Source organism: Bombus pyrosoma, linkage group LG5 (assembly GCF_014825855.1).
Source record: "Bombus pyrosoma isolate SC7728 linkage group LG5, ASM1482585v1, whole genome shotgun sequence".
Lineage (NCBI taxonomy): Eukaryota > Metazoa > Arthropoda > Insecta > Hymenoptera > Apidae > Bombus > Bombus pyrosoma.
In genome coordinates, this window is record NC_057774.1 from 6,429,257 (window position 1) to 6,455,206 (window position 25,950).

General features: G+C 41.4%; 1 protein-coding gene and 1 long non-coding RNA gene across 11 annotated transcripts; one reads left to right on the forward strand and one right to left on the reverse strand.

Annotated features, from left to right (window-relative positions):
• Positions 1-25,925, reverse strand: LOC122567746 (serine/threonine-protein phosphatase 2A 56 kDa regulatory subunit epsilon isoform-like). 2 transcript variants are annotated; one of them, XM_043726674.1, is made up of 10 exons: positions 25,061-25,925; positions 24,694-24,987; positions 2,210-2,406; positions 1,934-2,128; positions 1,701-1,831; positions 1,498-1,615; positions 1,117-1,392; positions 802-1,031; positions 524-669; positions 1-440 (listed from the first exon to the last, which is right to left on the reverse strand). In XM_043726674.1, coding segments are annotated over exons 1-9 (1,584 nt in total). In that variant the 5' UTR covers positions 25,062-25,925; the 3' UTR covers positions 1-440; positions 524-527. The 2 variants fall into 2 exon arrangements, with proteins under 2 accessions (XP_043582609.1, XP_043582610.1); XM_043726675.1 differs by lacking the exons at positions 24,694-24,987; positions 25,061-25,925 and adding an exon at positions 21,763-21,802.
• On the forward strand, positions 16,065-24,015 carry LOC122567752. 9 transcript variants are annotated; one of them, XR_006316882.1, is made up of 4 exons: positions 16,065-18,095; positions 18,190-18,266; positions 18,387-21,713; positions 21,793-24,015. It is a non-coding gene; the product is annotated as an uncharacterized LOC122567752 (long non-coding RNA). The 9 variants fall into 9 exon arrangements; XR_006316878.1 differs by having other exon boundaries at positions 16,065-21,447; positions 21,579-21,713; XR_006316883.1 differs by having other exon boundaries at positions 16,065-21,287; positions 21,579-21,713.
• Positions 25,926-25,950: the final 25 nt, after the last annotated feature.

The following is a 25,950-nucleotide window of genomic DNA, read 5'->3' on the forward strand; positions in this document are numbered from 1 at the left end:
TCAATATTATAACAATATATTTTATCTATTTGAATTTACATCTTGATCGTCTCCTCCCACCGAGCGCAGCTACACTTTAGTTCAGAAGGGACTAATAAAATATTGCCGTATTATGTGCTAACACTGAGTACATTGTACAACTTAAATCATTGCTATTAAAGAAAAAGGAAAAAAGAAAAGTAGAAATTAATGTACACAATAAAAATATTAGAACTCATCAATCATTGCATCGAAGAAGAATAAAATTGTGATTACTGATTCTTTCATTTTTCTTTTCTCCACTTCGCCTGTTAGGCTAGTAACTAATGAAAGAAATTACGTCAAGAATGCCATTGTGAGACACTTTGCTCCACTAACAACAGTAATTTTTGCATGTAGTGTATGGACAATCGACGTAAACTAAGGGCTAATGATTGAATAATTTGGGAGTGAATTCCCACCTGTAATAATAATACGTTTATTGAATGTTATATATATTTATGCACTTAGAATATGAAATTACTTAATGGATATAGTTAGTTACCAGCTCAAGGGCGGGCTCGTGTCGTAGGTGTTGTTGTGGCAGGAACTGGATTGTTGAAGGTAGCAGTAAGCGCATTACGTCGTTCTACCTCCAATTCAGTCAGTTTTCTCCACAATTCGTCCCTTTCCTTTTCTCTCTTCTTTTCTCTGACATTATAAAATATTTCTATAGATTATGTAAAAAGCTACCGACGAGTTTTTATTTAGTTGTTTTTCGGAAAGAACTAAACATCTTTTAATAATTATTTCATTATTTTCGTAAAATGTAACACTACTTACTTTTGCCTTTCAGACTTATAGCTGGCAGTAAGTTCATCGAAGAGCTTGCTATTCATTTCCATAAATGTTTTTAAAACGTTATAAACAAGGGCTACGATCGTCTGATTCCAATGTTCCTTGCTAATTCTATACAATGCCGGGAACATAATTCCCATTATTACATGATTGTTTTCTTCAATTAGAGACATTATATATTCATTATTCCAAAAGTACAGTGCTCTTTCTGCAACCTATCGATAAAGGAATTTTGTTGGTAAAAATATTTTAATGATACTTTTGTGTTCTAAATTATCCTGTAAAATATCTCTCAAATACCTGAAAGTGTGGCGAAGAGACACAACGTGCAATTTGCCTGAATAAGGGTTCTTGTATTTTAACAAATTGGCTAGGTTCTATCACGTCCAAGATCTCTTCAATTTCACCAAGGAACATTACCTCCTTCTGGCTACATGTTTTAGGCCAGAATTTCAGGAGGCCTCGTATAACAGGCTCTGTTAGGGTTGCATCCTTTTCAAGAAATTGTACCACACAATAAGCTAACTGTGCATGATATAACGATAAGCACTTTACTTTATGTAGTGGTAACAGCACCTGTAACAAAATAACAAAACATAAATCACACTGTAAAATACATTTTCAATGTATATTAATCTACTCTCATTATATAATCATCTTTCTTATTTTTATTCTTTTTACCTTAACTAAGAACTGTTTGTGCTCAACTTTTAAAGGAAGAGCAAAACCATTTATAATGCTACCCAAAATTTCAAGAAGTTCACCAACTCCATTGAAATGCTCAGTTTCATATACAAACCTATAAGAATAAGCAGTTAAAGGAGAAATGTATTTTATATGTGCATATCATATATTGCATGAATTTTGTTACTTTATTCAGATACCTCAAGAAAATGTTACTGATTTGTTTGCGTATAAAGGCTCTAAGACCAAGGAACTTCCCATAAATACGATGCAAAACAGTTTTCAAAAAATCCCTTTCCCTAGGATCCTCAGAATCAAATAACTCCAATAACTACAAACAGATAACAAATATACTATTGAATCAATTAATCTATTATTAACAATAAGTGTTAAATATAGAAATATTATATGTTATAAGTTGCAAATTTTATACCTGTAAAACAAATTTTTGGTCAATAACTTTTTTGCCAATCGTAGGTTGAAAATCTGAAGATTCAAGGAAGCGTAAAAAGAATTCATAAACCAATTGCAAATGAGGCCAACTCGCCTCCAATGTTGGGTCATCCTCTTCTGGATCAAAATCGGGAGTTTCACTAGGTGGTAATGTGCGAAACAGATTTGCAGAAATCTTCAACAAACGTATTATTATATCGAAAATATTCTACGAATTAAATGACAGGCATAAACATTATTCTTATACTATATTTACCATTTTAATGATTTCGGGATATACAGGCTCTGTAAGGACGCCTCGACCAGCTGTGATGTATTCGACTAATTCATTGAGTGTACTACGTTTAATTTCTTTGCCTTTAAGATCCGCCATCGGATCCATAAAATCAAAAGTCACACAACATTGCCGGAGTTTTCGGATAAACAGTTCTTCCTGTTCCGACGGTGTAACATCTGTAACATTTCAATAATCCCATTTAAATTCAATGCAATACACATCTTTTTATAAAAATTTTCTAACTTGTATGTATATCGCTATAAGTACCCTACTAAATTAAGCTCCATCGTAACTTACGATCATTAGTGTCGTTATTACATAATTCGTAATATTAATAACTCGATATATCAGCTATGAAGAACATCGATCCTAATGTAGTAGGATGAGCAAACCGTGAAGTGTTACTTCTGGTTCGTTTATGGACTGCAGTAACATCTTTGAAATTGGTTTCGAACACCGTTAGTAATAAATTCATTCTATCAAATGGATCTACATGCCTGATGAACAAAGAGATATCTAACTGAGCATTTTTACTCCTTTCTCTTTTCTTTAAATAAATATATCTCCTTCTTTCTTCTAAATTTCGATAGTTTAACTTTCGATGGTGAAGGATTTATCATGAAGTACGAAAGTGAAGCAAAGGTTCTTACTAAAAAGTAAAAAAAAAAGGAATTTGGAATGAGGCAAATAGAAAAAATAATTATCTTTTGGTATTTATTGAATACGTTTTTTTGCTTATAAACATGTGATCATAGACTTCTTTCTTGTTATTGTACCGGCGAATTGTTCGATATCTCAGTTGAGGTTATACATGTCAAGTGAGGTTATGGTATAAACGACACGCGCGCGCCATGCGGCGCATATGTAGTCGAATGTTGGCAGCACTGTAAGCAGAATATAATAGTCTTTTAGAAGTGTTCAAGCGTCACAGTGATTTTTCCATCGTCTTTAAGCGTTAGATGTCTTTATTTTTCTTTTTCTATAAATGCAATGAAGTACAATTCTTCTACGTTGCCACATTTTTAATTATAATCTCGATGAATCGCAGTCACATGACAACATATATATATATAGAACATGTTTTCCAAATATTTCAAGAGAAAGTAGACCGATCAAATTTGTTTATCTGTTACTCATATTAGATTTTCTGTTTTGTGTTTGATGCCTCACTGGCGTCAGTTCTAATCGTTAATTACCCGTCCGTTGATTTAAACGACTCTTGCTAATTTACTCTGCCTTGAGAATTCGTTTGCCTTGTGCACAAGTCAACGTTTATTTTTAAAGTGTCTACAACGTCTTATTACCGATAAAACGAATATCTTCGTTTAAAAACTGTCGGAAAATACGTACAATGGTTCATGAGTACAGTTGGCAACCTAACCGTGTATAATGGCACGTAGCAAAAATTCAAGTCAACCTTTTTCATAATATTTTCCATAATCTTTTCTTAGCCATCATTAGTAATCCGACTCACGAAACTATTATATTTCATTTTACATTTTAGATATGTAGGCGCCACGAAAGTGGAAGTTCGTTTCACTTAAACGTAGCAGTGAGTTCTGACCTAATTTATACTCTTGCATAATTGATACGCGATCGTGATGTCAGATGCCGGCAAGAGAACATACATAAATCGATATTCAAAGGAGAATCAATGAAAAAAAGACAGCTATATACAGGAAGGCAATGCATGATTTCCACCGAAGATTGGTGAAATCATATATCGAGAGACGACGAAACGACGTCAGATCGCAGCCGTGCTTTATTGAAAATTTTTAGCGAGAAAATAGCTGCCGCGGTATAAATTACTGAGTTCTATTAGCGTGTCTACTCGAGGGAGAGAGAGAGAGAGAGAGAGAGAGAGAGTTGAAAGTTCTCCAGCATGTTAGATGGAGATTTCATTCATCGGAGCGATAGAAAAGGGGAACAAGAGGAAGAGCGCAAAAGACTACTGCCTTTCCTCGGTGTCCTCTTTTTCTTCTCATCCGTCAACCCCACTCTCTGGCCATTTCTCAGTTCCTATTTCTTTTTGCTCGTAAGGTATTGATTTACCTAGGTGGTGAACTTTAAACTCGCATCACCACTCGTTCCCTCATTCATCTTGCGGCCTTTGATGGTAATGCAAGGAAAATTGCGCTCGTCGCGACAAATTAGGTAATGAATCTTCTCTATGAGCTGCCATTTTCTATTTTTGCCACTGAAAGGACAAAAATTATCTTATGATCCGTGAATGGGATTAAAATGTGCAAAACGGTAAATTCGTATGTCCTCGCGAAGCATTTTACACGTGTGTCTGCATTTGTACGTGCCTTACGTTGGATTTGAATTACAGGTTAGGTTAGAATTCGTAACTCAGGAATCTGTAAGGTATATCGGATAGACAATTAAAACGATTAACAATCATATATAATCGATAACGTGCAAATGTATATATCTGTAGCTTTTCAAACCGTAGATTGCGCTATCGGGTAAGATAATTAACGTAGAAGGCCGTGACGTTAAACCAATGTCGCTATTTGCTTGTTAAAGCGAGCTTCCGTGATGTGATACTCTATAACTGTTTATTATAATGCGAAATCTACGATCTTTGAAACGAATCAATAGCAACGTGTTTTATCAATGTGTAGATAAAACAATCGATTTCCAGATACTTGATTATATCAAGCAACCTTTTCCTTTAATCTTTCTATTCGCTAAAATAATAACTATTCGCCGATATACAATCCAATATCGCTTCGTCATATCGTATCCTATTGTATTTCTCTCAATTATATTGTTTTCTTTTGAATTAGCCATGCACTGGTGCAACAAATCAATCAGAAAGTTCCCATTGAGCGTAAAAAACCATTTGGCCTGCACTTTATATTCTATCAGCCGCCGATCGCTTCACGCTCGATCCTCGCGTCAAGAAGATCTCGCCAAGTAATTGAAAATGATCCGGATCATCTGGAGGCGGAATGAATTAACGCGAGCTGCTAGCCGACTCGATGGAAAAACGTGGATAGTGGATGGTAAAAAGCAGTCGAGAAAAAGGGAAAGAACAAAAGGGAGGATGAAAGGGAAGAAAAGAAAGAGCGGAGGATAAAAGGAGTGAAAGGAACGGGAGTAAAATCTTAGCGGCTGATAAAGTTGAAAGGATGCTCGAAGGTGAATGCAAGGAATTACAAGACCGTACGTTCTTGCATAAAAGTCGTGTGTGCACTGTGCACGCACGATCGCGAGTATGACGCGCGGTCGGCCGTGTAGCAAGTCATTAATAAAACGTTCTCCTGGCGAAGATCGTTTTAATCGGTAATCGGGAAACGGCCGGCGTGACGTCTCCGTTACACCAGCTCTTATTTAATAACGCTACTCTCTTCAATTACGCTGGCCTGTGCCGATCGTCTCGATTTTACCAGTTTATGTAATTGCACCGTACGATACGCGTACGAAGGAAAGAGCACGAAGACGTAAAGTACGTGAGCGCACGACGGATGAATGAAATTTCGAGGCAACGATTTTTGGCCGCGATCATGAACGTTGGTATATCGCTAAAGCGGCCGGTAAAAATAGCCGATAGGTGGCTCCCGGCGTACCACGATCCACGAGCTTCGTTCGAATATTACCAGACGCTATAATCGATTGCAATAGGAAACTCGTTTTTCGCGTCTCCCAGTGAAGAAGAAAAAAGAGGGAGCACACATAAACCGTTGAGAAGTCACACGGATCAACCTCGTAAGTTGGAAAGTACAGAGTAACGATAAAGTTACGAACACTGTCTTCCACATTCACTTTAGAAACTTGCCATTCTTTCGAATTCTATTTATTTCTACTTTTAATTACTTCTTGCGATAGGCAAACTTATGGGAGTTGGAAAAATCGATAAAAAGTGGAGTTGGTCAGTTTGACCGATCTAGAAGCTCGTATACAGCGAGGTAAATGGAATATTCGCAAAGAGTTTGAGTCAAGGGTGTTCCGTACCAAATATCTACATATTTTAAAGGAAATTCTCTGCCGAATCGATGGTGATAATTGCATAGCTGCATTTTACTCGAGACACCGAAGCGCACCGAGTCGAAACGACGATTTCGTAATTCACGGACGCAGCCCGTGCGTAACAGATGGCCTTTATCGCGGCGGATAAAAAGAGACACATGATGCGATCTATCGATAAAGATGTAGATGTCATCTGGCGATGAATTTAGTTGGAAGCACCGATCGAAAGTATATAGAGTATACCATCGGACTGGGAACGCGGATACGCGTGAAATGCGCCACCATCAATTGCGATCTACTTATTGCGAACGCGTCGTGTGTAAAGTATAGGTGAAATCGCCAGCTGAATATTCCAGCTATGCGACCTTGCCAATGCGCTTAAGCGACGCGGATGGTAATCGCGCGAGCGCGACCGATGTTTTCGGTATGGCGAAAAACGACCACGAAAACATCGAGGGAGAATTAGATTGGGGCAAAGGCGATCCATTGATTCGAGGTTCGATCGCGTTGTGAATCGACCTTCCATTGATAAAATTTGAAAACACCTTTAGATACAAACGCGTGACGCGACTGTCGACTAAAACTGTCTTTCTTTCCCTCTTGTTTGTCGCTATTTTCACCAGCGATTGAGATTTCGACGTCGACGTGTTTCGATGGTAAAAAAGTGCCAGAAGAGGAAGGTGAGAGAGGAAGAGGAGAGGGAGGATGGGAACTCGATGAACAAGGTTTGTTTGGTTTATTTGCAGATCGGCGAACGAGTCACGAAGCAATAATCGTTGTTTTCTTTATGCAATCGGATAGCCTCGATAATTTCGTATATTTCGATACGCGGCCACGGCACGAGGAGAGTCTCGATTATTTCGCTTCATTTATTTTCGGTCTGCCGGCAAACATCGTCCATTCTCCATTGGCAGGCATTCTCGACGTAATTAAAAACAGGAAACTTTTCTAGAGCGCGATGAAACACGTCGACTGTCGCGGCTATTGGCAGCACCGGCGAAAATAATCGGAAGCGCCTCTCCGTTCTAGCTTTGTCGTTCGTCCAACTTCAATCACGATTAATTGGTTTTGCTTTATCGATGCGTCGCCCGTACATAATAATTATCCTCGGGGAATGGACCACGTTGTCGTGGGCCTAAGTAACTTTGCTTTCTACCAGACTACGCCGCGTGGCCTCGATGAATTTATCGAATTATGCGATTCTCCCTCTCCTTCTGCCGCTTTATTTCTCTTGTCCTCTCTGTCTTGCACGCGCAAACGCGTCGGTGTAGCACGCGAAAGGCACACGCTTCTAACGTAATGCAAAGGAGAAGAGGAGGACGTCCGGTTGTTGCCAAAAGGTAGCACGCGCCAGGAGCGGAAGATGAAGGAAGGAAATCATCGTCGAGATGGCCGAACGTCATTCGCGAATGACGACACCCGTGCCTCTTTTCTCGGACATTCGGAGAATTGACACTGTGCCCGGAATCGGCGGCTTGCGACTCGTCCAAAACATAATTAGGATTTCGCTAGCGCGCCACGACGATGTCTGTGGCACGCGCTGTGCCGTGTCGCATGTCGGAAGTGCGATCTTATTATCCGTTATTAGCAGAGATCGAGTTTGCATCACGCGAATCAGGGTCGCGGGCTCTGTGTTTCGATCAAATGCAACGGAAACGTCCAGCGCTGTCACGTTTTTGAGCGGCCGCCTTTTCATTTTCGTTGTCATCGTTGACGTAAGGACAGAAGTTTCATTCTGACGTAATCTGACCGTTACGTTTATTCGCACGGATAATAGGATGCATGACGAATGACGAGCGGGGAAATGTTAGCGAAAACGACGAAGAAGACGAGGAGCATGAAAGAGACTTGTAGCGGAAAACGAGCGAAGCAGAAAATAGAAAAATGTATATGCTTGATGTCAGAAAGCTGCAAAGTTAGAATTATGCGTGGTCAGCGACGAATCACGTACACGATCATCTACCGATCTAGCGTGTACGTATTTATAATTTCATTCATAACACGAGGTGCACTTTCACGTACTCTGCCGACCGTAGTCGTAACGTTCGTGGCCTTGTAGCATGAATGTTGCTTTTACGACTACATTCGCCCACCGCATGATTCTTTGACGCAACGAAAGAACGTCGAAACGAGTATCGCAGCGATCTGGCTACGCTTTATTCCTCCTTTCCTCGTGAAAAATTACAGTCAGGCTACGACGCTCCAATTATCAATTTACGAAACCAAAGACGATCGTTGAAATACGAATGCCGAATTACATTGTCGATTCGACGCCGATCGTTTATACACTGTGTGTCACATTGAGAAAGAAAAGCCGAGGAAAGGAGAACGAAGCGGTGCCGGAATCGTGTCACGTACATCTGGTTCTTTCTCCGCTACCACCTCAACCGTGGCTTGCTCAAAGTTCACCAGCTACAGGAACAAAGACCATCGTAGGTCACGGAACGAAGAAAATAGAGAAGAAGGCTAAAGAAATACCGGAAACGATCCACCTGCTCGATTCTCGCGTTCTTCCCTTTAACGATTGTCGCTGAACGATCGGTGGTGTTACGAACCGGAAGCGAATGTTTTCAAACAAGGGGAAACGCGAATTTACCTAACTCGAATCAACGTGGGCTAAACGATCTCGGATTACGAGGGTTTGTTTAAGGGCCATTTAATATTGCTCGCTTAAACGCACCACCTGGAGAAACTTTCACGGGCACGTTCAAGCTATTATAATTCCGTTGGCCAATTCACGGACGTGACACGGAAAATACAGGTCGAAACTGCTGTACAAAATAACGGATGTGACTCGAAGCACGGTAACGATATTTTATCTTTTAATACCAAGCGGTTAGCGGTGTATTTGACGTTACAAAAACTATGTCGGGAGGAGCACGAAGACTTCGTTTCGCGAGGAGGTACGTGGTAAAGGGGTGGAGCATGGCGAAGTACGAACGTTCTCGGATCAGATGTCGAGGTAAAGCGGCAAAGTGTCGCGAACAGCGACGATCGAGAGGAAGGTGGGCGCGAAAAACAGAAGACAATCTCGTGGCGTCGTTTTAATATTCTCGAAGAGCGAAGAAGAAAGAGGAAATGGACGAAGAGGTGGCGTGAAATCAGAGGACGGATGATCGCAGGTCTGAAATCGAGGACGAAGCGAGAGGCAAACGAGTAATTCGTGGTTTAGTTAGGGTTTCGGGGATGGGGGTGGAAAGCGAGCTCGAACGCTTCGAATAAAGGAAGAAGACCGGAGCAAGAAGGACAAAAAGGGATGGCCGGAAAAGAGAGGGTAGAGCGTTCGTGTGCATACTAGGAAGGAAGGAAGAGAGAGGGTGGTACTGGTAGAGAAGAGAAGGTAAAGGAGAGCGTTCGAGGCAGCCGGTCGCCGGCATTCCGGATCAATACTCCCACCGCCGTCACTTCTCTGGGGGTTCGTCGGGTGGCCCGGCTCTTTCTCCTTCTCTCCCTTTACCTTTCACCCTCGACCCTCTTCTTCCATGTCGCCCTCTCATCCTCCCGTTTTCCGCTTCTACTTCCAGCGAACGCGTATAGGTATCGGTGAATCTGCTTCGATTCTCTATCTTTCCTCCCTCTCCTTACCATCTTTCCGGCATTTTTATATCTGATTTTTCTCGCGTCACCTGCTGATCAATTTATACCGTATACATCCTATACACGTTGCATCGTGTTTTCCTTCAATTTCCTCCTCCACTGATTTCTTGACAAATATTGGGAACGATACAGGGTGGTACAGAAGGAACACGAATGGAACAGGAATCTGAGAGAACTGTGAAAAGCAAGGAAACCGGTTCTCGTATAAATCTGAAATTTTGCACGTTGCTCTTGCATCACCTTGTACTCGCACCTCGGTGCAGAGGCAGAGACGATTCACGCGTGTTCGCGGTAGGTGATGTCTCACAATCGGCTCTGTGTCTGCTAATCGTTGAGAATTAATAGGAAATTCGATCCTTCGACGGCACTGTCACGAGGAGAATCGCTGCGCAAAGTGATTCCGGTACGCGAGAATGCGCCGACCGGACTCCACGCGTGCCGTTACGTAATTCTCATTAGCAGAACGAGACGACGTAACGCGAGACTGTATCTGAGATCGCGCAGGAAGGTCGACGTTCCGATGATGTCACCGAGGTGCCCTGCGCTCGGTACGCCACACGCTCCACGATCGATTCCGCGATTCAACCCTCCAACGCCAGGATCTGGCTTTGCCGGCACTTTATTGCTTCGGCACAGTTAACTCCTGTCTCGTTTACGCGATACGTGACCTCCCGTATCGCGGGCCGATGCCAAGCAAACAATTTTTCCAGCCGGTTTTGCGAGTCTCTCTGTTTGGTGAACCGTTCCAGGGCCAATAGGGTTTAGGTGGATTTTATCGGCGATCGCCGATCTCGGTGGGCATCGAGTCTCTAACTACTCTCAGCAACTCCCCCCCCCCCCCGGTAAATTGTCTTTATCGCTTGTAAATTCTATTCGATCTCGATATATGGAGGTCAGAGTTCGCCAGCCTGTTTCCAATCTAGCCAGACTCCAATGATATCGGAAGAAGAGTGAGCGCGATTAATCGCAAATAAGCTTCGATATATCCTGTTACGTTCATCTCTGTTATCGTCAAGCTCATTAACTTCAGGCTTTTCATCCGGTTCGTAAACCACGTGAGAGATAAACTGTGAAACAAAATGGTTTATAACGATGGAAAAGTCGAGACTGAGAGAGAGAAAGAACGGGAGTAATTCTGCATAAAGGATGAAGTTTAAAAAGCGGCCGGTTAACTGGAAGAAGTTGAAGTAAGCGGGCAACGTTGGTGAAAGAGGGTGACGCGTCAAAACATGAGACGCTTTCACATGAGACACCGTCTGTGGTTCCCTTTTTCTCGAAGATGGCCGCGACGCGAGCAGAATCTCTGACCTTCTTTAATTAGGAAAGCAACGACAAAGTTAACGGGCGAGAGTTAACGAGGCCTGCGACCACGACGAACTCCGAGAAACGGGATCGAGGAACGTGGCGCGCAACGAGACCGTGTCTCGGATGACTCTATTAAAATTCTCTTCTATCAACGCTTCTCCTTCTGCTGTTCCCTCCTGCGCTCTCTTTTTCCTCGAGGAAAATTAACCATCGTCTATGACATCGTAAAACGTGGCACGTAATTTGTCGGTCGTAACGATCGAAAGGTCTCATTGTCATTCGATATCGAATACTATCTACGTACTTTCGATAATTGTTCGTCATTACGATGATATCATAACGAAGGAACGTCGAACACGGTCGTCACCTCGTTTCCCGTTAACGAGCGTCGCTTTTTCGCTCGTTCGACCGTCATACATATTAATTTCGTTCGTGGACTAAAAGTTTCCAGAATACCGTTTAATTAGCACGAAGAGCTTCGGACTTATTTTTAACAAAATTGATAAAAGTAATCGTTCCGCATCGAGTTTCATTGAAATTCCTGGATGATTAAGGGAGGCGACTTTGCTCGAGCGACCCTTGTTCACCGACCCGTTTACCCGGGACCGAGGCACTCGAAATTACCATGTTGATTCAACGATGGAACGTGCCTGGCAGAAGACACTTTCGGATGATACACCGATTTACAGCGAATAAAACTTTATCGGTCAGTGTTATCGTTGCGCCGCGAGAGAAATTGCGGAGAGTTAGGGGAGGATCGATCGATGTTTTCTCCACGCAACTTATTTTTACTCGAAAGAGAGTTTACTTTTTCACACTTTGCTTTCGTCCACCTTCTGCTCTCGTATTCCTCTCGTAGAGGTAATAATATCGACGAGAATCAAGGTGATCGTTTTAAGCGGCTCGATCCGTGTATTTCTGTATCCCTCGTCGGTGTTATTCTTCGAAGAACGGTCAACCGCGATAATCGTATTTGCTGCATAATCGTAAAGGTGTAATGTCCTCTGTCCGGATCGTAGCGAGTCGAAGGGAACTTCCCCGCTGAAAGGATGTCCCTTTTGCTTTCGTAACGCGCGCGCGTCACTGTTAAGACGTTGCTCTCTTTCTCGCTGGTTACGTAATCCTTCGAACACGCCAAAACATTACGAAACAGACACAGAATGAAAGTCGTCGAAATTTCTGTTTGCGTTCTTATTCGAAAATATTTTCGACTATCCTGAACGTAAATCTTACTTTCGCGGTGAAATTTGGTTTCGGAGTGTGAGATACAAGTCGCAGTTTAACAGAACCTGCTTATTTACTAACGTCTGACGTTTTACTCTGTCGCGAACATGGTAATTTGAGATTCTACGCTGGAACCATTGACCTCTCACCACATACAGTGCAGCATTCGTAGAGACATTCCGAGCAAGGTACGAGGAGACTAATTAGCGTGCGCCGGAACATTAGGGGCTTTAGGATTCGACACTCTTGAACGATTTAACTGATTTTACTATGGTACGCGACACCGATACAGATAATTAAAATTTCCTCGTCTGGTATCCTCCGAAACAAACATTCGCGTTCGTGTAGATGCCAAGTAGATAGCGGTTTAACTACGGTAATTGAATTAACGATGGTATCGCGTAATCAGCGAGTATCAGCCTTTTATCGTGCTAGCTACAGCGAAATAGCTTATTTCCTTGGAGATTTTCCGATTTTTCGCTGAGATAATAAAACAACCAATGTCTTGTTATCGACACGTTATCGCTCCTCGTGATTGGTAACAATCCCGTTTATCGAGGCATCCATAAGATTTTTTATTATTTTCGCGATATACGGCCCTCTGGATATTCGATCTAAAAAACAGTTTGTAACTTTGAAATGTTTGCGTGTTCTCTTTGTGCCGATGTCCATTAAGAAAAAGGGTATCAAAGTCAACGTTAAAATCTGAAGCTCGAGTATCGAGCTGATCGATTTGCTAATTGGATCATTAAACGTGGTAAACTGTCGCGTTAAACTCGATCGAAGCTACGTTTCCTCCATTGAATTTTTACCATCACGCTGAAGAAACGGACCCTTGACCGCGTGGTTGGTCCCATCGACTCTTTCCAAGTCGAGCGTGTTGCGCGGCCAATAGATTTGGATGGAATCCAATCTTTGATTAAGGAAAAGGGTCTCGATCCTCTGTGTGAATAGCTGTGTTTCACAGATGGACTGCTTCCAACGCCAAGGATGCTACAATGGATCGTGATTACGGAAGAAGCGGACCATCGGATGCGCAACTCGATTTCACGTAGCGAATTTGCGCGTGTGAGATGCACGCTCGCGATACACACACGTTCCACTTTTAATTCGATCGATAATAAAAAAGGAAAAAGAGGAAAATATGTATCGAGTTAGGTCCTCGAGTTGGATTCGCTTTAATCAGCGTCGATCGTCGACAAACATCTTGAAAACGGTCGGCGTGTTTGATGTCTACAACGATCGACATCTCGGCGCACAATTGTATTCCCCTGTAATGTATTCAATGAACTCGTTTCGTGTTCCAATTACTCACCACCGTCGTACCGCCGTATCTACATTTGCACAGCTTTGGTCAACCTCTCGTGTTCGCTCTAATACCAATTAAATCCATTGCCAATTTTTTCGATGTAAAACTCGGTTTAAAGGTATCCAGGCTACAGAAAAGAATGTATAGAACTTTCTGAAACCTTCAGCAGTTCGAGAATACAAGTTTCGTGCAAGGACACCGCGAAGAAACACCTTGCCGCTAGGCATCGAGCGCCCCCTAACCAGAGGAAGGAATTTACGAGATGGAGGAACGTAAATCGATCGCGCATACTCGTAAACCATCGCCACGATCTATCGGATGATCTTTCCGTCTATTATTTCGCTTACTTTAATTCGGTTTCAGATGCGGATCGGTTCATCACCGCGGATGAAGCCGTGTTTAATCCTCGAATAGACAAAGGCTCGATAAATCGTTCGAGGGCAGTGATTTATTTCTCAATTTTGCGATCGGTGGCGCGCGTTCAGCGGTAATTTACGACGACTGGAAAAAGGAAAGCGGCGTTTACCGGGCAATTCGTATTCGAGGATACTTAACGAGACTCGATGATTTTCCACCGTGAATCACGCGTGTCGTTAATCGCGCCAAGGAACATAATTAGCAACCCACATCCCGCCTTTGTTCGACGCGATCGGCGAACAGATGCTTAATTGCTTTTCTCTTCTTTGCGCTCTTAAACTACGCCGTGCTCTTTCGAGGAACTTATTTTTTAATCGTGCGCGGCGTACCGAGAGAAACAAAAGCGACGAAATGTAGAACTCAAGGCAATCGTGATGCCGAGACAGCGATAAATTCGCCTACCAAACAAAACACTTAATTCCCGATTGCAAATGGGCAATGCTCGTTACGTAATTGCCAAGATGACGATAATTTCATAAACGATAAACAAAATCAACGGTTGAACGCTTGGGAGCAAACAAGGAATTCAACTTGTTGATGATACAGCCCATCGAGTTCCCAGGCAAACACTCATGAAAGAGGCGGAGGGCAAAAATTGAAGGTAAAGTGTACGCGGTTTCCAACCGTTCCAACCACTTGGGGATTAAATCGACTTCTACGTCGTGGATGTTCTCTCACCCTGTCCTCCCGATACGATATTTTTGCTGACGATTGCGTACAAACACGAACACGGATTCTGCCGATGCCGTGGCGGGCTGCTGCTCTTGCAATTGCAGCCGCATACTCCAACTCGACCAACAACTGTTGGATATCGGCTTGACCTCGACAATGACTCACGGGTCATGGTACTGACCGTTTCTCTTTCACCTAGGACTTTCTTTCCGCTTCTTCTGCATAACGAACGATACTTATGCACGTCTCAGCCCCACGAAACTCTTGTATCGATCACGGCTACTCGACGTTGCAATCCAAGTATCCGTTGCATGTACGTACATGATTCTATACGTATCCTAGGCCCTAGAGTCATTGACTCCGTGATAATTTTCAATGACCTTTATCTATTTTTATGGCGCGGAGCTCTATGGTTTACAGACGATGCGTGTTCCGTCGAACGAAACGTCTGAAAACCGAAATGTACATATATCCGTATATTCGGTTGCTTTCAAGTATAAACATCGTCGCAATACACATCCGCTATAACCATAACTTAACGCGCATCCTATTTCTATTCCATCCAATGGTAGGAGTTCTTAGGAGCGCGCCGGAATCGAGAAGCTTTTAGGCTTGATCAATCGCTGCGAGTAGATGAATAAAAATACCGAAAGAGTAAACTTGAGCGCCATGGCCATGAGCAACGATTGTTCGTGAATCATTGTACGTGTTTGCTTTTCTAACTATAAATACGGATACATGGATCGTGACCTCGTTCTTTCCTTAATTCTCAAACACACTCGACCAACGCTCGGTCTCTCGCGACGCGTCGATGGTATCAATCAACCGAAGATTCCGCATTTCCGCAGAAAGTATTTGTGTACGAAAGCTTATGAATAACAACGATAAAGAGTGGTTAACGTCACGCGAGATAGCTCGACAAATGAATAAAGTAAGTCGATCTATAGAAGGAAGGTACTAAGACCACGACTTCTGATGCTTGCAATGTCAAGTCAGCTCACGTTGAAGAATTTCCTTTAAACCGAACAGTTCGCTAAAAAGAATTTTTATATAGATACAATATGCGTTGTAAAGACGTTTTGAAATTTCATTAGCATCATGGCAAGACACAATCATCGTGATTACATCGATAAAGATTGAAACCAATCTGGAAATGTATGTACAAGTTATAAGACGTTTACCGTGAATATATATTTGATCGAAAATTAGAACGAATAGCCATCTATAGGGTAAACGTTAAAGACGGCCCTACTGAATACCGAGGTGAGATATATACTCACAGCAAATATCTCGTACATCATCCACGTACATTTTCAGATTCGTTCGAAACTTTACGAGCATAATCAAGATCGCCGGGATCCCATTACAATGTTAATATAACACGTACAGTACGTATAGTACATACACAAGGGGTTTGTATAAGTGTGCAAATATTTTCATGAGTCAGAGTATATGTTGGAGGCAATTATTCACAGTATACGCGAACGTTTTACTGAAAATGAGCGAGATATTTTCAATAAATGTGTTGCAACTTCCGTAAACCTTTCTAAATTCGTTTCCAACTTTACCGCTATAATCGCGATAGACGCGTTTCGTTACGTTACCGATGGAATTACAAAACGTTTCCTATAATACCGCATTACGGTTTCTACGAGCGTTCCAATACCGAGCTGCTACTTCTATATCACGTCTGTTTTCAATAAATTTCCATTTAAAAAAGAACAAATAAATATGTGTATATATGTTGCAGTGGAATCGCTAAATCGAAATAGCCGACACACAACAAACTCTGTTCCCTCGCAGGTACAAAAACGTGCATAGAATGTCGAACGAATCGAGACCAATTAGCGGAATGGCAAAGAATGTTAAGCGCCGCGACACCATTCGTCGCCTCTCTATTCATGTGTTCTCCCCGTCCATGCACTCGCCGCCGCTTTTCGCGCGATATTCCCTCTCCCACGTCACCGTTATTAGCGGCAGCCTGTTTTCTCCCTTTTAACGACTCCCGTCAATGTCAATGCCAGAAACGCGTACCGCGAGATTCTCTCTTCGAGTTTGTTTACGATCAGGAGGAGAGAGAGGGAGAGAGAGAGAGAGAGAGATGGAGAGAAAAAAAAGAGGTGGACAAAAGACGAAAAAGATGGATGCATATGCCACTCTATTAACATAATTATTGCGAAAACCTTGGAGATACATACTATCCTCGCGTAAACTCGACGCAAATCGAGGCGGTTTGCCGACAGCGAGCGTGTCGTGGGCATCGATCGATGAATGGTGTTCTCGCGACCATAGTGGCGCTCGCCTCGAAAACCGTACATTTTTCACCGGAAACGGGTTAACTCTTTGACGGTGCAATAAGGCGATGAATAATTCAGAGCGAACGATTTAGAAGATAATTTGTCTTATTATTCTTAAGGTCTGCTGCGTTTCTGATATCAGATTTCTTCGAATCAAACTCGAAGATAATTGTTAGAAATACGAATTTACTTTAGCGTTGAAGCACGTAAATTTGAAATATTTGTCTCGTTTAACTCGTCGACGGTGTAATTAAATTACTATAGAATGTGAAACGAACAATTTAGAAAATAATTATGTAACTCGCTATTCTTAACTCTGCCGCGGTCCTCGAGTTGTTTATGTCTTAATCTTACTTTAGCTTCAACCTTAGTTTCGATCCTGCTTGAAACGAGAAATCACGCGTATAAATAACAGGTCTTTCGTGTTTTGCTCAAATTTAGGACAATTTTCTAGCGATGAACGTACGGTACGCTTGAAAATGGCTCAAAAGAACCAGCGGCGCGTTAAAACGCGCTTTCCACCGAAATGGAAATACCGATCGTATAATAAGCAGATTGAGCGGATGGTGAGCTTGCTCCAGATATTCTGCAACGAGGTTTAAAGGAATTCGGCATTTATGAAGAGCAACGTGCGAGGAAGCGGAGTCATCGACGTACGAAACGAGTTCGAAAGGATTGTATGAAATTCATGGGCGTGTTTTATGTTCCGAGATTAAGAGGTGGGGGACAAACGGACGAGAATTCGAGAACGTTTCGCGTTCGTGGTACAACAGCCTCTTAATCGAATAACAGGTGTTCGAAATGGCCTCACCAGGACTGGTTTACGTCGATACTTCGTATCGTCCGAATCTCGATGCACGCCAACTCTTGCGCATCTGTTTGACACGTAAAAAAAAAGAGGGGTTATAAATATAGTGGCTTCGCGTTCATTCCCGCTCCTAGGAGAAGTTAAAAGTTGCTCGGCGTATAATTCACGCGGTAGCTTTAAGTGGTGATATTTTAGAAACAGTACCCGATATTTATTACGTTGCCATTTTGAATTTTTCGCCTGAGATATGTCTATAAATACGTAGGCATTTATTTTCGAGTTACCATATGATGATTACAGGCAGAGGATGTAATAATTACAACTTTGCTAACTTCCTGATTTTTACGTTACTTAGTGGCGAAAAGAGGGCACTTTAATATACCGTGGCTAAAAAGACATAATTAAGAGGCGCAACCTACCCGGTCCGAGGATGTAAGTTCTTTAGCGATGGATATGAAGTTATATGAGAGAAATTAACGGCATACGGTAACGGATTTTAAAATTGTTTTCATATATATAGAAATAAACACAATTAACATGGAATTTTTCTAGCGTACAGCACATACCGCAGCATATTCCCGCTCATGGTTCCCTTTGCCGTGTTTTTTCCTTTTTTCTATTCTATTTTCCTATTTCAATAGAAGAAGCCATTCCATTAGTCGCGGTGATACAATACTCTTCAAGGAATTTTAACATATCATCGTCATTAATATCTGCGTACGAAGTAAAAAGGCAAAGAAAAAAAGAAGAAAAACAACTATAGTAAACAACTTGGTAAGGAGCAGACAGTAAACGACAGGAAAAGACACGCCTACGACAATTAAAGGCTTAAACGCATCATTCTAATGTGACCATTAAAAGAGTCATACCACCATCTTCTTTCCTTGTAATGATCGTTGAATCTAAGCGATTCGAGCATTGCTTGCGCTACAGGAGACAAACAAGGGGAAGAAACAGAACATAGAAAAAAAAACAAGATAAAAGATTAGAGAAAAAGAGGGAGAGAGAGAGGGGGAGAGGGGAGAAGAAGGCGGATACAAGCAAATAAAATCCGCGTTAAGACAGTAAGCAAACGAACGGCGTTTGCGGTGTAAATGCGGCTTAAAGATCGACGCCGCACGAAACAAGCTCGCCCACTCTCATCGGGCGGAAAACTGCGCTATCATCCTTCTACACCACAATGATCTTGACAGTGACCGTAGCGATCAATGGCGCCGTCAATTAGGCGAATCGCGTACTCGGGTTTATGGCTCGGTGGCCAACGTATCGAGGATGTCGAGCCACGCGTTATCCTGGAAATTTGACGACCACTCGCGATGTCCATGTAACATCGTTCACGCGCTTCTTTCATTCTACTTTGCGTCTCAGTTCGAAAACTGGATATGACCAACTGAGAACTACGCGCAGGAATAATAATAATAATAAATAATAATAATAATAATAAATAAATAATAATAAACCTGAAAAAAGAAATAGTTTATCATAGCGATGTATCATATCCATTATATGCATCCGAAGAAAATAAATAGCGAAAAGTTATCATAAGAAAGAAAATAATGTATAGATTAGATAAAATTCTAATTCTCTAAAAATGTGTTATCATTGTCTAATTTATCTTCAACTTTACTATAAAGTTTCACCAACAAAAACCAATAGCTTCCCGAGATTCGTCTATTTACTTTATTGTATTCATATGCAAATCGTGACTGTGTTACGTTCTGGAGAAAGGAGAGATTAAATTATGCGATTCAAAATAAATAATGACTACACCGGCATTCAATAACTACGATACTACGAAGAGACAGGCGAAAGAATTTCCGGGAGAGAATAAAATCATAGTAATCTTTGTACACACGATATGACAAGATCGATCTAAGGAACATCTTCTTGTATTATAAAACGCTTTTCGAGAACTGAAATATTTGTTCACGGAGCATCGTTCCAGGGGAACGCGTCGCTTTATAATATCGTTGAACTAGCTTGGTTGCCTTCGCGAACGCGAACCCTTTTATCTCTTTGAAGCTGGTCGGGTTAGAGAGCAGGCCCCGCTTAATGCAATAACGTTAATGCATCACCAGACGATTTTTATTTCGTCCGCACAAAGCAGGCCGGCCTTGAAGCGCGGCCGGAAACAAGGTGGATCGGTGTTATTGCAAATCTCCGAGCAGTGAATCGCGTTAAAGAGAAGGATGGAGTAAAAAACAACTAAAGCTCATCGATAATCGTTGAACATAGCACTCTAACAAATAGATTTCCAACGTTAAAGGTTTCGTTTGTTGTCGAACGACTCTCGAATCGAATTTCTCGCTAAATTCTACTATCGTTAGGACCAGGGTAGAAAATAAGTAGTTAAAGTAAGTTAAAGTCGAATCGAACGGGATAAACGGAAGGGATGGGGAGGGAGGTGCAAGACCCGTGAGAACCCTCCAGGAAACCGGAAGTGTACGAAATTAGTCCAATTTCGTGCGCGACAAGTGGAAAAACGTCGGCCACTGGCAGTGGCGACTCCACTCTCGAGGGCACACGCGTGCCGCAACGGGAATCCGCTAGGTGACTCGCGTGTGTATTCATCGCTTAAACCCCGATTAGCCTGCTAGAGGGCCTAATAACGAGTAATACCCTAGTCGCGTCATCGAGTTTAAACAGATTTCGCAACAGCTAGCGATCTCTTATGCACATACGTTCGGACTGACTTGACTGCCTGTTTGGCTGCTGATTCCCCTTTAAAACCTAACCAAATGTTCTAACATAGGCGAATTACCATTTCTACGAAAATCAATTCGTTCCTCAATCTACTAAATTGTTTCTCGTTTCCTTGCTTTTAGACGAAATTGGTTCACGGTCACCGAGAATGTTCAAAGTTTAAGGAAGATCGTTTGAAATGGACAAACGACTCTCTCTCTCTCTCTCTCTCTCTAGCGATATATATATATATATATAGATGGCGTAAGGAAGTGGTAAGGAGAACGAACAGCTTGTTTTCTACTCGTCGATAAATCTGCGGCTTCTTATCTATCAGCAGAAGATTACAGCGATCGTCCGGCGATGTTGTAACAGCTAACAGCCAATGATATATTGGACGAACGAACATTGCTAGACATTTCTTCAATGACGAGTGTACCATGTGATCTAAACATACGACGACACGTTCCTCGAACGTCATCACTTCGACCCGTGATCCTCGGGCACATTGGTCGCACAGTGTTGTCAAATTCAACCTCGAGGAACTTACGCATTGGTAAATATTATTTACGCGCATAAGTAGTACGTTCGGTTTAATAAGACAGAGCTGCTGCACGAGCCGAGCTGTCATTGTAAATAAATTATACATAAATCAATGAACGAATCCACTCTCGTCCCGTTGCTTTATCTCAAATGGAATCAAAGGACTCGTAAAGCTGTTTCCTGATACACAAAGAATATTTAGACACGGCTGACTCGCAATTATGAATCGTAATAATGCTAAATTAAATAAACATTTGTTGTACAGAGCCTAGAGAAGTTTTTCTAAAGGTCGTGTACTTTGATCGAAGGATGTAGAAGGTTTCAACGAGATCTTTTAATCAATCGAGGCTGATTTAATTTAGTCGAGAGTTTCGAGATCGGAAACACGGTAAAAGTTTCCCTGTCGTTTGTACCTTAACGATTAAAACTTCAAAATACTTGGGCTGCTGAGCAACGCAAACTCGTAGGCTGACACACCGGCCGCACACCTACGTGTTTCTAAATAAGTCTTATTCGTAGGTTGGCTGCACCGTGGAAGCGAAACTTATATCTTCCTCGATCTATCCGTCCGCCAAACCATTCTTGCTCGTATTATTATCTAAACGCGAATCTTCACCGCCAGCGAAGAAAACAACTCTCGTAACGTTGCGAACCGTAAGCATTGTATATTAACCGTGTACTATTTTCGTAAGACTACACCTACCTACGAATGAAAAATAATCAATCATGGTAGCCGCCCATCGCACTTTTCATCATTGAGGAGCAGCTACGGGTGAGCACTCGGCGACACCCTGCAGGATGCTGCAGCTGAAAATCCTCTCAAGCACTGCAATCGCCGGCAGGAGTTCCCCCCGAGTATGTAACCGGTCCCAAACACATTTGCCCGCTTTGGTCTTACGCCACAGACTATACTCTATGCAGCACATAAATCCCGCATGAAACCGGGCTTTACCATGGCTACGACCCTAGTGCCAAGGTATTACGATTCACCGCGTACTACTAGACCGTGTCTACGGTGACACGTACATCTTTGAATTAGTAAAAACCATTAGTTTGTTTACAAGACGTATCAAAGTTATTGATGTAGTTATTGGATGAATGGATATTGGTTAGATTCACGTCGATTCATCGCAACTATATTACATATATCTTGATTCTTGTTTAACCGAAAGTTACTCTTCCGTGTAACATGTGGCACCGCTTGTGTCGATACGTAAACGCACGTATACACACGATACTCGAGTGAAAAACACGTGCATATAGGTTATGTACGCGGTACGCGAGAAAGAGACGATGAGAGAAACCGAGCGTAGAAGTAAAGAGACAGGAACAAGTGTAAAGAGAAGGAGAGAAGCAAAGAAGACAGTAAGCTAGTGAACGAGCAACAGAGAAAGAGAGACTATAAGGACTACTGCCGTTTTATTGGCAGAGGTGAACGACACTGCCTACTGCAAGGTGGATGCCTGTATTTCGCATAACCGCTCGTCGTTGGAACGTGCTATGAGTTTATGGGTCACTACGTACTGTTTTCAAGCACCTTCTTACGAAAATAGTATGAATTCGTTGAATCGAAAATATGTTGACATCGAAAAGTCGCCAATGTTTGCCTTTATTATGCTTTGTTGTTGTGCCTCGTAGTTAAAAAAAAAAAAAAAACATCATTACATCATCTAATATCGATATTTCTTGTAAAAATAATAATCGATAAAATAAATGTTCTCGCGTTACAAGCATGCTCAAGACGATAACAATTACCAAATAGCTGACTTACATTAAAACACGCACACGTTGTATACACCTCTTAATTTCAATGCATACACATACCCCTATGGGATTACCACATAAACGTGCAGCAACCTTTTTGAAAATTAAGAATTCATTTCACGTACAACTTCTAACTGCAAAAGATTGTACAGGTTATGTAAGAGCAATTCGAAGAACGAACAACAGAGGGGAACGGCCTGATCAACAAGAGTGGATTCTGAATTTAAGAACCTGATTTCGTTAACATTTGCTTAACGACATACCAATCAACAAGATGAAACATCAGAGCGAGCAATAACAATATATGACGTACAGTAACACGCACATAACGTGACAGAGATTTATAAAAACAGTGTATGTAAAAATACATACATATGTACATACATTTAAATTTTAGTTTTTAATTCATGTAGAATTATGTGACTGCTTCCTAAACTCAATAATGAGCAATATTTGCAATTAAATTTTTCAGAAAATCGCCTCTGTAAAACAAAAAATTTATCCATATTTTGCGTTATGGTCATCGGCAGTTATACACGAAATTTATATTGCAGGAAAATCGGTCGAGTAACGTGAACTGACCTCTGCTTTGCCGCTCCTCATCGATTTTCTGAACATACGTCAATACGAAGTACGCCAGACACGTATTCATGGAATTAAATACTACCTTCTTTTTCAATAGTCGATAAATAGAAATTTCTGTCAGTTTGTATAGCAGCCATGTTAAATATGTAAGGAATGAGAAATAAGATATTTTCGGTACAAACGTGCTTATCTCTAAATATTTTGAGGTTAGCTTCGGTAATTTTACGTTATCTTTATATCAAGCAATCTAATGTATAATATGCGAAAGCAATGTAAACTGCGTATTACTTAATGCTTTATCTCACATTGAATATTAAATATTAATATTGTATTGTGTTATGTTCAATGTATTTCTACAAAATTTGTATCAACTATGAAGAATTCATTTGATACACTCATTTAATTATTTGATCATACAATTAGTAAAGAGAAATGTGAGAATTATATAAAAAAGAATTTAAAAAAGATTAAAATGAAATGTATCTCAGAAATGTATATGTTGAAATCATTAATGCATCACCTGGTAACTTTGTTTACCACACCAGGGTAAAATTCCATTTCATCTGTATATTATGATTGCTCAATAAAATTACAAATATATTGCCAATTGTATAACTTCAAAAATGTTTGACCCTCGTACTTAATAAGTAGATGTATCATTATAATAATCATACTGTAAATACAATTATGTTAAATGTACTATATACAGCACATATTACTTCCAAAAATTATAAAATAACATGATCAAAGACAGTATGTATTTCACATTCTCACATCTTAAAGTCATTGAAGATAGATTCGCTTAGTTGTAGCATAAGAAAGCTTATATTAAATCAGACACAACATATTCGTATTATTATGTAATATCTCTGTATAATGGATCCACTGAATAATTCATTTCTATATAGATGTTATAATATTATAGCTCATACTAACTACAACATCAACGATGTTCACATAAAGCAATAAATTTAATAGTAATTCCATGTACTTTAAGTGGTTACAAGAACATATTATAAGAATAAGATAATTTTCTTGCTTCGTCTGAACTTGCTTTATATCTTTAAACTTAGATGAGTATCCAGAAAACTTTAAATGTAAATTCACAACATTACATTATACTCTAGAGATATTACTCAAATAAATTATGATGAAAAAGATTGTGAGTGTTTCCAATAGTTCTTATATTCACGTGTCCCAGTAGTATCTATGTAATATTATGACAAGAATGTGAATGCAAGGAAAGTCCAAGGGAGTAAATAAAGTATAGAATATCTGAACTAACCTTTGAGCTGCGGTAATTGCTGTAACTCAACATCTTGAGAGTTACGATAACGAGATGAACCCTGTGATTTTTTGGATTTCTTCTTAAGAGATCTCTTGGCAAAGGGATCTATCCGGTCCACAAAAGTCGCTGACGACATGTTGGGATTAGCAGAGGCACTATGAGAGCTGGAGGGAAGTGAAATGCTGGAGGCACTTTCGTGCCTCGGCTGCACTTTTTCGGCGTTGGACGCGACTAAAGAAGATTGCATCCACCCTGAGGAGGTCGCATTCCGTGTCGAAGAAGATGAACTCACTACACACACAAGGAGAAAGCAACACTACACGATTACGAAGCGCACGTGGTGTACTTGAACACGGTAACCTACTGGTTCAGAGGTTCCTGAAGCAGAGAGGGGTGAAAATTGATAGTAATGCGCGCATAGCACGAGGAGTTTTTCCGCGTAACAGAACTGAACGTGTTTTAATCGGAGGATGTTTGTCAAACGACGAGATCCATCAAGTTCACAGTTCGATAAAAATTCGTTGAACAATTGCCAGAGGTGGTTCTTGTATCGGTCGAGAAAAGGGGCGCGATCGCTTGTTAGGCGTTGTCACACGCGAACGCACGCCCCGTCGTACGTCGAATCTCCCACCTACACTGTGCAACACACAAGCGGCACCGTGTCTTTTTCTTGATCGTATGTGGATTATGCGTTACCTGAAACCACGACCGGCCGTTTGGTCTGTGGTTCACTTGTTCGATTTTTCTCCGTTCGAACAAATATTTGATTCACGCCACCGGGAGACTGTGGAACGGCTGGCAGGCTTACCGTACCGTGCCTGCGTGTCGGATACCAAGTCGTGAAACAAGCACCGTTACGAAATAGCTCGTAACTCCTTTAGAAGCGGTGTTTCGCCGCGTGAAATCTATTCCACAGAATTATCTTCCTTCCGCACGCGGTAGCCGCACTCCGCTCGCGCAGCTAAACGCACACACTCACTTAAACGCTTCGATGAGGGACACTGAGGCTCGAACAGCACTCGGCCGCCATCAGCTGCTCGGACCGACGAGCTTCTTTCATTTTTGCCGGAACGACCGACAGACCGTCAGGCGCTAAGTCCTGCCGAGACCTCTTCCAACATTGTACCTTTTATTACGCGTACACAAGATACTATAATTTCGGCATCTACCGCACGTAAAATTTAAATTAAAAAGAAAAAAGGATCCTTCCACCGTCGCCCTCTTCACTTATTGAAAACCCGTCAAGAGGTGCCT

Coding starts and splice junctions, on each gene's coding strand:
- LOC122567746 (XM_043726674.1), bottom strand. Junction 2,129..2,209: donor ATCCCGAAATCATTAAAATG/GTAAATATAGTA, acceptor CGTTTGTTGAAG/ATTTCTGCAAATCTGTTTCG. Junction 1,032..1,116: donor TCTCTTCGCCACACTTTCAG/GTATTTGAGAGA, acceptor CTTTATCGATAG/GTTGCAGAAAGAGCACTGTA.